At 31.4% G+C, this 13,445-nt stretch overlaps 2 protein-coding genes across 4 annotated transcripts in view; both read right to left on the minus strand.

Annotated features, from left to right (window-relative positions):
- The window catches only part of Piezo (piezo type mechanosensitive ion channel component), a 73,936-nt gene that overhangs the window by 42,981 nt on the left and 17,510 nt on the right, over window positions 1-13,445 (minus strand). For all 3 annotated transcript variants that reach the window (XM_073970988.1, XM_073970987.1, XM_073970986.1), the window contains exon 8: window positions 11,664-11,729. In XM_073970988.1, coding sequence (XP_073827089.1) covers window positions 11,664-11,729 — 66 coding nt within the window. The remainder of the gene's footprint in view (window positions 1-11,663; window positions 11,730-13,445) is intronic.
- Window positions 12,381-13,101, minus strand: LOC141395325 (uncharacterized). The gene has a single exon (XM_073970990.1). The coding sequence runs from the start codon at window positions 13,074-13,076 to the stop codon at window positions 12,504-12,506; it is 573 nt and encodes a 190-aa protein (XP_073827091.1). The 5' UTR covers window positions 13,077-13,101; the 3' UTR covers window positions 12,381-12,503.

Below are 13,445 nucleotides of genomic sequence, written 5' to 3' on the forward strand. Positions count from 1 at the left end.
ATTCAAATATAATTATGATAGATTAAATATGAAAACATGAATGATACTAAAGAAATCGAAACGGGTAATATACCCGTGGTATAAAAAAAAACTAATTTATACGACAATCCAGAACAGACATTTGGACTTTTCTCATTCCAATGAGAGTTTCCTAGGGCGACCCCAAAAAGTTTGTTTTGAAAGGCTCATCCACTAAATTTTTTCGATTTGGTCCAAAAACCTTAAAGATGAAATTTATGGCGATCGGTTAACGTTATCTCGTGCCCCATAGTAATTTGTATGGGGTCAAAGACAAAATTTCCACGATAAAGCTCGAAAGGCCGCAATATTTAAGACAAGTTTACCAGTTCATTGTTGTGAAAAAAACGAACACTACAACATTTGGAAGGTGGTCCTTTAAAATAAATCTTTTTTTGTTGTTGTTGTTGTAGCAACGCATATATGTTCGTTCGTGTATTATTACAGTTATCAAGTTCCTCTGTATCCAGACTCAAGAATTCTGCAACCTGGACTGGTTGCGTCCATAAAGAATGAGGAGACAGGTGAGTGGGGTTAGCTGGGCAGTTGAATAAATGCAGAGTAGCGTGTGGTCCCAATCCACATGCTGGGCATATGTTGGGTATCGTGGCGTCAATTCTGGCCCAATACGAATTGAGGCGGCTGCATCGTCCGGATCTTAACTGAGCTAAAACCACTCGTGTTTGCCTTGGCAGCTGTCGTTCTTCTGCTGCGATGGATGGGGGATGGTTTCCAAGTACGGCATTCACACTGTATCTTCGTACTGCTTGCACAACCATGTTGGTGTGAATGCGATTCAAGCCTGCCTGATAGGCTCGTTGATCTAGCGGTTCTCTTTTATACCTTTGGACCTCTCTCTCTAGATCATGAAGGTCTCTCCTGACGTGCCTGGGTGGGGGGCGCCTGTCCATTAAATCGTGACAGGGATGCTCACTGCGGTAACACCCATGCAGGTACTGCATCGACAACATCTTATTGTGCTGACGCACCGGTAAATCCTTCGCCTCCTCATGAAGATGGTCCACTGGTGTCATGAGGAGGCACCCTGTTGCAGTCCACAGGGCGGCATTCTGGCAGGTTTAAATCTTCTTTCACTGCGATGCGCTAACCTTTGCGGACCACGCTGGCGCCGCATAGCTTACCACAGACCGGCCTATTGCATTGTAGGTGGTCAACAAGGTTTCTTTATCAGCACCCCAAGTGCTGCCGGCCAGCGACTTGAGAACCTTGTTCCTACTTCTGATCTTATTGCAAATAGCTGTGGCATGCGCGGACGACTTGAACATGCTATCGAACGTTACACCCAGTATTTTAGGGTAGTTAGTGGTCGGAATCAGTGCACCATCGACCAATATGTTCAGTGGGAGCCTCATCTCAGCCGTCCATGTGGTGAACAGCGTGGCTGTGGATTTAGCGGCGGATATTTTCATATTCCTCAGATGGAAGAACTGCACTAGGTCAGCTATGTAGAGATTTAACCTATCACATATGTCATCGACGATAGGACCCGACGCCAAGATCGTACAATCATCCGCATACATCACGATCTCTATGCCGTTTGGAGGGTGTGGAATTTCAGAAAGGTAGAGGTTAAACAGTTTCAGAGATATCACCCCTCCTTGGGGAACTCCCTGTTTCACTCTACGGGTTTTGGACTTCTTGTTTCTGAATTCTACAAACGACTGGCGTCCACACATATAGTTGATTACCCAACGTTTCAAACATGGCTGGAGATTAGTTTTCTCTATATCCTCGAACAGCTTGGCATGGTTGACGGTATCGAAGGCCTTCGATAAGTCAAGAGCCACCATGACTGTTCGGTCGCACGGCCTTTTCTGGTTCAGTCCTCTACTGATATGTGTGGATATGGCGTCTAATGCTGTTGTAGTACTATGCATTTTCCGAAATCCATGTTGATGTTGGGCAACTGGAAAACACCTTCTCATCGTGGGGAGGAGTAGCGTCTCTAGGATCTTTGCTACTGGCGAAAGGAGTGAAATCGGCCTGTACGATTCAACTCTGCCAACTTTCCAGGCATCCGGTACAACATGGGTGGCTAACGATAGGTTGAGAACACTTGTTAAATACTCAACTCCAGGTTCATCCAGCTGCTTAAGCATTACCATCGATATTCGGTGCGGGCCGTACGCTTTGGATGATTTAGCGTTTCGGATGGCATCTGCAACATCGCTCATCGTAAATTGTGGTGGTACCTCCTCGGCTGGAAAAGTTCTTCTTATACGGCGTAGCACACTTCTCTTCGCCCTATCACTCTCTGGGTGCTCTATGAACTGCCGGTTAAAATAACACGCGCACCTCTTTGGGTCAGTTACTGTCACGCCGTTGAAAGTAACAGCCGTTCTGTCATCCTTCTTTTCCGGACTCGAGAGTGATTTAACCGTTGTCCACAATTTACTTATTCCTGCACCAATATTGCACTGCTTCAGATGGTCTAGCCACTTTTTCCGCTTATGTTCGCCCACTAGCCTGTTGACTTCAAGAGTAAGTTCTCTAACTCTTGGGTCTTCGGGGTTCGTACGACGAAGCTCATCACGTTCATTTGCTAGTCCCGTCGCCTCTGCTGGGAAATTTGGTCTTATTTCGGGTATTCGACCAGCAGGTATGTAGCGAGCGGCTGCTTTAGTGATGATGTCTCGGAAAGTTCTCTCAGCTACCCGAGGATCTGAGGGGGTGGGCAATTGACTGAAGCGGTGATTAGTAAATTCTCTGAAACCTTGCCAATCAGCTTTCCCATGGTTCAGGAAAGTACGGCGTTCAGATGTTATGAAGTCGGGTGGTCTGTTTACGGAGACGATGATAGGAAGGTGGTCCGAACTAAGGGAAATGACGGATTGCCAGGTTACGTCATTTATCAGACTTGGTGCCACAATGGTGATATCTGGCGAACTGTGGCAGTTTCCTCTAATCCTCGTAGGAGCGTCTTCATTCACCGTGCAGAACGTGGAGCTATCGATTTGCTCTGCCAGCGCTGTACATTACACATTAAGCAGCTCTACCTCGGCAGTACCACACTTTACTGCTACCCCCATACACTCCATGTATGGGTCACTAGAGCCAAGTTCAAGCGAGATAGGTCTGTACTGGACAGACTGGTGTATTAGGAAGGCAAGTCCTCCTCCTCCGCTTCTTGTGCGATCCTTCCGCAAAACGTTGTAACCATCACAACGTAAGCTACAGGTGGCGGTGAGCTTTGTTTCCTGGATCGCGGCGACCATGATGTTTTTCCGACTCATAAAGTCCACAATTTCACTGACCTTATTGCGGAGACTGTTGCAATTGAATTGCAGGAATGATGCATTCCCGGGCCGTTGAACAACAACATGTGGTGTTAGATGATGCATTTGTTGTTGTTGTTGTTGGGGAGACTGCGGGGGCGTCTCGTATTCCGACGACGACGTAGAAGACGCACTGGGTGATGCGCTGACGCAGCAAGCAGCAACATACCTGTCGCTGTAATCCCGGGTGCTACTATGGCCAGAGCACCCACGAAAATGCACCCATTCCATACATCCATTACATCTCACCATTGTTGACATGTGGTGGATGCGGATCTGGCAAACGGAACAGATCCATACTGGCCCGGGGTTCATTTCTATCCCGGCACGGACCAGAAGAGCTCCGAGTCAATCCGGTGCATAGAACCGGCCGTCGCGGGATTGTATCTTTTTTTAGGTCGCCCTAGTGTATGTAGCACGATTTTTAGCTTCATGATATGACTTCTATATCTCTAGATATTTACTTTTTTGGACGAATCCAAACAGCGTTTTGAACATCCCAAAAACTCAGAAAATAGGACTAGTATTTTGCCACTAAAACAAATTCTAAATTGAAATTAATTGACAATATTTTGGCAAAGCTTTAAGACTTTTGGACTTTCAAGCAATATTTTCCCCCTCAATGCACCATGAATGTTTTGTAGCTTTTGGAACCGCTCTTGGCCCTATGGGCTATGTTCCCATTTATGAAAATAAATTGAAATTGAATGCCAGGATTCGTCTCCGAGGCCAAAAAATATCACATTTTTAGCGTTGCCAAAAATTTTTCAACATAATGATTGCTACATAACCTAATTATTATATTCTTTGTGATTCAAATTACAAAGCTATACTTATCGTATTGGGAGAGATATAATTTTTTTCCTTGGACGAACCAATACTATCTTAGATGATAGGTCAAAAGCTATATAGAAACCTTTCAGACACCTTCTGATCTGTTTTAGACGAAACGTTGCAAATCGTAATATTTCCCTCACCTCTCTCAAAAAAGTTCAACATTTTCACTTAGGGGGAAAGTTATGACTATTCGAGGATCATTTTAAAATTATCGTGTGCAAATTCTTGGAAAGTAATGGTTCAAAGGCTCTAAAAAATTAACGATGACCAACTAAACTGATATGATACTTGCTGAAAGGAGTGACTGACATTCGAAGATAAACTATATAGGACAACTGCTTCCGGTACCTCCCCCACAAACGTTCATGACACTGTGCGACAACAAAAAAATGACAAGGAAAACTGAGTAGATTTTGAAAATAGAGCTAAAAATATGAGACACGTGTATCGGCGTTTTTAGAGTTAACATCGGAAAGTAACCAAAGTAGGCGGGACAAATTCCGCCCATTTCTAGTTTTTTCGAAATATTCCAGTTAAGATATCTTGGAATCCTTGCATTTTAGGTATATAGTGTCTTTGGCAACTTTACAGGGGAGGATGTGGGAAATGTTTATATCTTAAAATTTACGTTCCTTCATCGAATAAAAAAGTCTTATAGCCTGTTTATATTATAGCTTTTTGACGGGTTGCTGGTTGTTCATGGAGATTTATTTAACGTATACGTAATGCAATTGACATTTGGAACCCGTGGGTTTATTAAATCCGAATATATACATGTAAACGTACTATTAGCGAATATTTGAAATAAATAATAAATTCCGAAGATCATGAGAAAAGATCTGAATCTTAATTTGTGTTAAACAAATCATGGAGACGAACAGGCATATTTACTTCGTCTTTGTGGAAAAACTAATTCAAGCTAGAACATTTCCACATTTTTTACAAATTCTGGCATTCATAGACAAAGGACAAACACACAAAAAATATCGTATTCTATCGACAATATGATAGAGACTTTCAATAATTACAAATATTATTTGGTACAAAAATAAGAAAACATATAACCATATATATTATGGAATAAAAGAGAATAAAAATAAAATATAGTGAAGTTTCCAAGCAGGTGAGACACAGGTGAAGAAGGAAATAAAGACAAGAGAAAGCATATCGGAAAATAAACATACAGTAAAAGGGAATATCATGCCATAAAACCGAAAAAAACTATAACTTAAATTTTATATAGGACGCATTTTAATACGTTCGAACAAAATCGAAAGAATAATACCATAATAGAATTTATTCGAACATAAAATGTTTGAATTTATAACTCCAATATGCAATAACTTTAATAGGATTTCTTATTTCTTATACACTGGGCACTTGTCTGCGAACAGGTTAACAATTTTTCATGTGAAATTTTTAATGAGAAGGAGAAGCTCCTATAACTTCGTCCATTCTCTCTTTCTAAAAAATCGGACTTACTTGATTACAAATTTCATTATAAGGATATGGTTGCCTAAATCTAGTTCAATTGAACGATTTGAACTAGCTAGGCATGTAGTTCCAATCGATCTCATCGTTTGTATGAAAAACTGCGTGATTCTATACGTTAGTTTGTGCGACATCACTCATATGTTTTGGAACTATATAGCCAATTCTAAATAAAAGATTATAAATACTGTGTCAGGAATCATAAACAAACCCAAATGAGTCATAGACGGACAAGGGGCAAATGAAACATATCACCTAAATAAATAAATTCCTACTATTAAAATAAGCCTCACTTTCAAGTTTCAAAAAAGTCTATATCAGACAAATCATCTTGTTTATAGTTCACTATATAGTTCGCACATGTAGGAGTGTTTTCATAAAAACGAACGTATGAAAACTCTCTAACTCTAAATATAAAAATATCGTTGAATACTAATATTTTCTTCTTAGACAAGTAAAAGCTTTTCAGCATAATTACACGAAAGATTTAAAATCCTAAAATGCAGTTTAAAGGCTGTTAATTTTGATTAACAGCAAGGACTGTTCATCTATCGGTTTGAATTTTTTACCGAAGGTATTCCTTTTGTCCTGATATATAAATAAATAAATAAATAAATAAATAAATAAATAAATAAATAAATAAATAAATAAATAAATATTTTTTCTATTCTTCCTGATGAAAGAGGTAAAATGCAGTTTAAGGATTATTTAAGGTTGGGTTGAAAATGTTCACCGAATAAAATGATATATTTTTTCTTGGACAAGCCAATTCTTCCTGGTAAGATGGAATGAAAAAAGGTGGCCCGATAGCTCTGAAGTGTCCATGTCTCAATAATCGTGGTTTTAAAAAAATATATTCTTCAGTAATCATGAATTTTGTTAAAAAATATTGTTCAATAATTGTTGGTTTTTAAAAATAATTTTTTTAGTAATCGTGGATTTTTTTAAAACTAGTTTTATTCTTTAATAGTGGATTTTTTAAAAAATATTTTTTTCAATAATAGTGGATTTTTAAAAAATATTTTTCAATAATGGTGGATTTTTCAAAAAATTTGTTTTCAATATTCGTTGATGTTTTTTAAATTTGTTTTGAATAATCGATGATTTTTTAAAAAGTATTTTTTCAAGAATCGTGAATTTTTCAATAAATATTTTTCCAATAATTGTGAATTTTTACAAAAGTATTTTTTTCAAAAATCGTGATTTTTTTTTAAAAAATATAGATATTATTTTTAATAATTGTATTTTTTTTTAAATATTTTTCAATCATCGTGAATTAAAAAAAACTTTTTCAATCATGGTGGATTTTTAAAAAAATCCACGATTATTGAGAACATTTTTTTAAAAAATTCACGATTCTTAAAGAAAATTTTTTTAAAAAACTCACGATTCTTAAAGAAATTTTTTTTAAAAAATTCACGATTCTTGAAAAAATATTTTTTAAAAAATTCAGGATTCTTGAAAAAATATTTTTTTTAAAAAATTCAGGATTCTTGAAAAAATATTTTTTAAAAAAATCCACGAGTATTGAAAAAAAATTTAAAAAATCCACGAGTACTGAAAAAATATTTTTTAAAAAATCCACGAGTATTAAAAAATATTTTTTAAAAAATCCACGAGTATTGAAAAATTATTTTTTAAAAAATCCACGAATATTGAAAAAATATTTAAAAAAGCATTTTTTTAAGAAATCCACGATTATTACAAAAATATTTTTTTTAAATCCGCTATTTTTTTTAAAAATCCACAATTATTAATAAATATTTTTAAAAAAATCCACAATTATTTAAAAATATATGAAATTCACGAAATTTAAAAAATCCACGAGTACTGAAAAAATATTTTTTAAAAAATCCACGAGTATTAAAAAATATTTTTTAAAAAATCCACGAGTATTGAAAAATTATTTTTTAAAAAATCCACGAGTATTTAAAAAATATTTTTTTAAAAAATCCACGAGTATTAAAAAAATATTTTTTAAAAAATCCACGAATATTGAAAAAATATTTAAAAAAGCATTTTTTTAAGAAATCCACGATTATTACAAAAATATTTTTTTTAAATCCGCTATTTTTTTAAAAATCCACAATTATTAATAAATATTTTTAAAAAAGTCCACAATTATTTAAAAAAATATGAAATTCACGAATTTTAAAATAAATATTTTAAAAAATCCACGATTTTTGAAAAAAATACTTTTTTACCAATCCACGTTTATTGAAAAAATATTTTTAAAAAATCCATGATTATAAAAAATATTTTTTAAAAAATCCTTGATTATTAAAAAATATTTTTTTTTAAAAAAATTAATGATTATTGAAAAAATATTTTTTATTTTTTTTAAATAATGATTATTGAAAAAATATTTTTAAAAAAATCCACGATGGCGTTTTTTATTGTTGGACTGCAGAATTTTACATCTTTGTGTTTATTTCAGCTTGAGTCCATATTTTGTTGTAATTCAATTGTTTGAATAACAACAAAATATTTTAAAGTGGATATGAAATTGATGATGAAATTGAAATCAATTTCATATCCACTTTAAAATATTTTGTTGTTATTCAAACAATTGAATTACAACAAAATATGGACTCAAGCTGAAATAAACACAAAGATGTAAAATTCTGCAGTCCAACAATAATAGGCATCAACACGGCCTTGTTGACCAATGCGTAATGCAAAAACAACTTTCTTGTTGTTTTTACCCCCGCTTATTGAAGCAACACTCCTATGTTCGTATTCTTTGCGAAGCAAAGACGACATAAAAACTGTGGTGGATATGAAATTCTTTAGTTCGACTCAAATTGTAGGATAAATAGCTTTAGTGTCATACAGCAAATTTCTCAATTTATTTAATTTGCTAGATGGCTTTATTGACCTGTTTATCGATACAGAGTCGGCGAAAAAGGGAACTGATGAAGTTGTTTGGTGACAACTGAAACTATAGTATTCCCTACCCTTCACCCGCAACTAATCAATTTCATATCCACTTTAAAATATTTTGTTGTTATTCAAACAATTGAATTACAACAAAATATGGACTCAAGCTGAAATAAACACAAAGATGTAAAATCCACGATTATTGAAAAAACATTTTTAAAAAATACACGATTATTGAAAAAATATTATTTTAAAAAACTCATGATTATTGAAGGAATATTTTTTAAAAAATCCACTATTATTAAAAAATATTTTTTAAAAATTCCACGATTATTGAAAAAATATTTTTTAACAAATCCACGATTATTGAAAAAATATTTTTTAAAATATCCACGATTATTGAAAAACTATTTAAAAAATCAACGAATATTGAAAAATATTTTTCAATAAACTTGGATTTTTAAAAAATATTCTTTAAAAAATCCACGATTTTTGAAAAAAATATTTTTTAAAAATCCAAGATTATTGAAAAAATATTTTTTTTTTTAAAAAAATCCATGATTATTAAATATATTTAAAAAAAAACATAATTATTGAAAAAATATTTAAAAAAAAATAATTATTGAAAAATATTAAAAAAAAAATCCACGATTATTGAAAAAATATGTTTTAAAAAATGCACGATTTTTGAAAAAATACTTTTTTGAAAAAACCACGATTATTGAAAAAATACTTTTTTTTAAAAAAAACCACGATTATTGAAAAAATATTTTTAAAAAATTTATGATTATAAAAAATATTTCATAAAAAATCCACGATTATTAAAAAATATTTTTTAAAAAATCCCCAATAATCATGGATTTTTTTAAAATTAATAATTATTGAAAAAATATTTTATAAAAAATCCCCAATAATCATGGATTTTTTTTAAATTAATAATTATTGAAAAATATTTTTTAAAAAATCCACGATTATTGAAAAAATATTTTTGAAAAAATCCACGATTATTGAAAAAATATTTTTGAAAAAATCCACGATTATTGAAAAAATATTTTTGAAAAAATCCACGATTATTGAAAGAATATTTTTTAAAAAATCCACGATTATTGAAAAAATATTTTTTAAAAAATCCACGATTATTAAAAAAATATTTTTTAAAAAAATCCACGATTATTGAAAAAATATTTTTTAAAAAAATCCACTATTATTGAAAAAATATTTTTTAAAAAATCCACGTTTATTGAAAAAAATATTTTTTAAAAAATCCAAGATTATTGAAAAAATATTTTTTAAAAAATCCACGTTTATTGAAAAAAATATTTTTTAAAAAATCCAAGATTATTGAAAAAATATTTTTTAAAAAATCCACGATTATTGAAAAAACATTTTTTAAAAAAATCCACTATTATTGAAAAAATATTTTTTAAAAAATCCACGATTATTGAAAAAATATTTTTTAAAAAATCCACGATTATTAAAAAAATATTTTTTAAAAAAATCCACGATTATTGAAAAAATATTTTTTAAAAAAATCCACTATTATTGAAAAAATATTTTTTAAAAAATCCACGTTTATTGAAAAAAATATTTTTTAAAAAATCCAAGATTATTGAAAAAATATTTTTTAAAAAATCCACGATTATTGAAAAAACATTTTTTAAAAAAATCCACTATTATTGAAAAAATATTTTTTAAAAAATCCACGTTTATTGAAAAAAATATTTTTTAAAAAATCCAAGATTATTGAAAAAATATTTTTTAAAAAATCCACGATTATTGAAAAAAGATTTTTTAAAAAATCCACGTTTATTGAAAAAATATTTTATAAAAAAATATTTTTTAAAAAAGCCACGTTTATTAAAAAAATATTTTTTAAAAAATCCACGATTATTTAAAAAAATATTTTTTAAAAAATTCACGAATATAGAAAAATTGAAATAATATTTTTTAAAAAATCCACGATATATTTTTTAAAAAATCCAAGATTATTGAAAAAAATATTTTTTAAAAAATCCACGATTATTGAAAAAATATTTTTTAAAAAATCCACGATTATTGAAAAAATATTTTTTTTTTTAAATCCATGATTATTGAAAAAAATATTTTTTAAAAACTCCACACGATTATTGAAAAACGATTATTTAAAATATACACGATTATTGAAAAAATATTTTTTAAAAAAATCCACGATTATTGGAAAAATATTTTTTAAAAACTCCACGATTATTGAAAAAATATTTTTTAAAAATACACGATTATTGAAAAAATATTTTTTAAAAAATCCACGATTATTGAAAAAATATTTTTTAAAAAATCCATGACATTTGAAAAAATATCTTTTAAAAAATCCACGATTATTAAAAAAAATTTAAAAAAAAAACACGATTATTGAAAAATATTTTTGAAAAATTCACGATTATTGAAAAAATATTTTTTTAAAAAATCCACGATTATTGAAAAATATATTTTTTAAAAAATCCACGATTATTGAAAAATATATTTTTTAAAAAATCCACGATTATTGAAAAATATATTTTTTAAAAAATCCACGATTATTGGAAAAATATATTTAAAAAAAAATCCACGATTATTGAAAAAATATTAAAAAAACACGATTATTGAAAAAATATTTTTTTAAAAAAAATCATTGAAAAAATATTTTTTAAAAAATCCACGATTATTGCCACTTGACAATTAATTTGCAAAAGGAGCTTGCCATATATCAGTCATATAAACGCTGGCTACTGCGGTCCTACATGACACCACAACTCGTTTTGACGACTTGAAATAAGTCAGGTTTGAATAATGAATTCTTCGAAACGTGGAAGGTACGTATCTTCTTTCACTTTTTTATTTATTAGCCAACGTTCTCATACCTCCCGCATAAAGATACAGTTAATTGCAGAATTTTACTGAAAGTTAAATCGAAATTTTTTTCTCAACCTAAATCCTTTGGGAATTTTTGTTTTATACACAATAAGTCTGCGTATGCCTCCCTCCTAACCACACGACTTTTTGTGCCCAGTATATAAAAAAAAAACATAAATAAATATACATACATACAAGCATAATAAATCTTACTGCTAATACCAAAGCATAAAAAACAATTGTAAGCAGTGATAATAAAAATAAAACATTTACCGGCAGGATGCAATTTAATTTCTTTCCTTTTATGTGGTCGTGAGCCATAAACTGGATTTCCATGTTCTATAATAAAGGAAAAAAAAAACAAAACAAAAAATAAAATTATAAAAATAACGGAAAAATAATAATTAAAAAAATGCATTTATAAGAAGAAAAAAAAAAAACAATTAAAGCAAATTAAAAGTCATTTTATTATACAAAAAGCTTAGAAATATTATTTAAAATTTATTTTATTAAAAAAAGTATTTAATTAGCCTGGATAGGTGTGAACATCCAGTGTTTGTTACAGGTATAGGCTACTACTTTTTGTTTCATTCCTTGCTAGAAATATTTAAAGTGATGGATCTGGTCGTTGATACATTAACGTTGTTGGTTTTGTTGTTTATTAGAGAAAATAGAAATTTCAAACTAAACATTGAGAAGAGAAATGTGTTTTTTAGTTCAGGCATTCCAAAGTATCTAAGAATTTGAGTTTTTACAATGACGGCGATCTTGCCCACAATATAAGAGGGTGTATTTAAAAGAAAACATTGCAGTAGTGCCCTGGAAAATAACAACCACTGAGCCACCTTTTTGAAAATGGTGTCCGCGTTGTGGATTTAATATTTTTCAGGGAGACAGTTTCTGGGTTCCTGCCAATGTTTTCAATAAAAGTAACCCTAGGAAACTTTGTCACAAGTTTTCATTAAATGTGGGTTTGCACATAATCGCCTTTAAGACCCCAAATAATCTAAAATAATTTCAAAACGGTGTTATTTACAAAAAAGAACAAAAATCGTCTAAAAAAATCTGTGTCCAAGTTCTTTTGATCACAAAAAGAATTTTTTTATTTTTCTTTTATACAATTTCTTGTTTTATTAGGAAAAAACTATATTCTAAAGAAGAAGAAGAAGTGAAGTAGGAAGAAAACAAATCCACATAGTGTGTACATTGTCCATGCAGCAAGCGCAGATCACATGGGTAAACAGCCGAACACATTAACGAAGAGTCCGTAGCAAAAACATCCATACCACCAGCAGGACCCCAACTATAGGGACGTTGGGCATTTTGTTTGGCCGCCTCCTCTTGGGCCCACCACAAATTACTGGAACGTCTCCGTTGGGCCTTGTGGGAGGTATTTTGATCATCATTGGTATATTTTGCATTGCCCACACTTTGATGTCTTCTATGCAACAAACGTTGACGGCGCATGGCAACCTGGTCCATCGTTTCATCGGTCTTCTGTGAATGAGGTGGTGGAGTATTTGTGGTATCCGGTTCCTGTTGTATGGATACCGTATCATTCCAAGAAACAGCATTTACCGAAGATTGACGACGTCGTCTTATGGAAGAATTACGTCTCAACGAAGAACTAGTTTCTCGTGTAAAATTCGATGATATCATTGAACTGGCGGCACTCTTATTGTTCATGTCATCTTGTAAGGTTCTGACTGATAACAAAATGGGTGATGGTCTTGGTTTTGGATTCTAAAAACAAATTGAATACATTTTTAATTCCAAAGCACAAAAGCAAAACGAAAAAGAAATCACACTACCATTGGTGTAAACACATCACTTGAACCATCTTCCGAGTTGTCGCGCGAATACTTAGGTCTTGACATATCCGATTGGGTGTGGGAGGAGTAGCAAGATAATCGTGGTGCCTCCAAATATCCCTCCAAAGGCATTGTTAAAACATCCGATGATGGTGTTGTGGGCTTTTATTTAGAGCAACAAAAACATTTTAATTTTACATCTTCTTCTCTCTTTATTTCTCATGATTCGTTCCAAAATTACCTG

Source organism: Musca autumnalis, unplaced genomic scaffold, assembly GCF_047663935.1.
Source record: "Musca autumnalis isolate F117 unplaced genomic scaffold, ASM4766393v1 scaffold_2, whole genome shotgun sequence".
In the NCBI taxonomy this organism is placed as follows: domain Eukaryota; kingdom Metazoa; phylum Arthropoda; class Insecta; order Diptera; family Muscidae; genus Musca; species Musca autumnalis.

Excerpts from the sequence above, each read along its gene's own strand:
- LOC141395325 (XM_073970990.1), bottom strand. The coding sequence starts at position 13,076 with ATGAACAATAAGAGTGCCGCCAGTTCAATGATATCATCGAATTTTACA.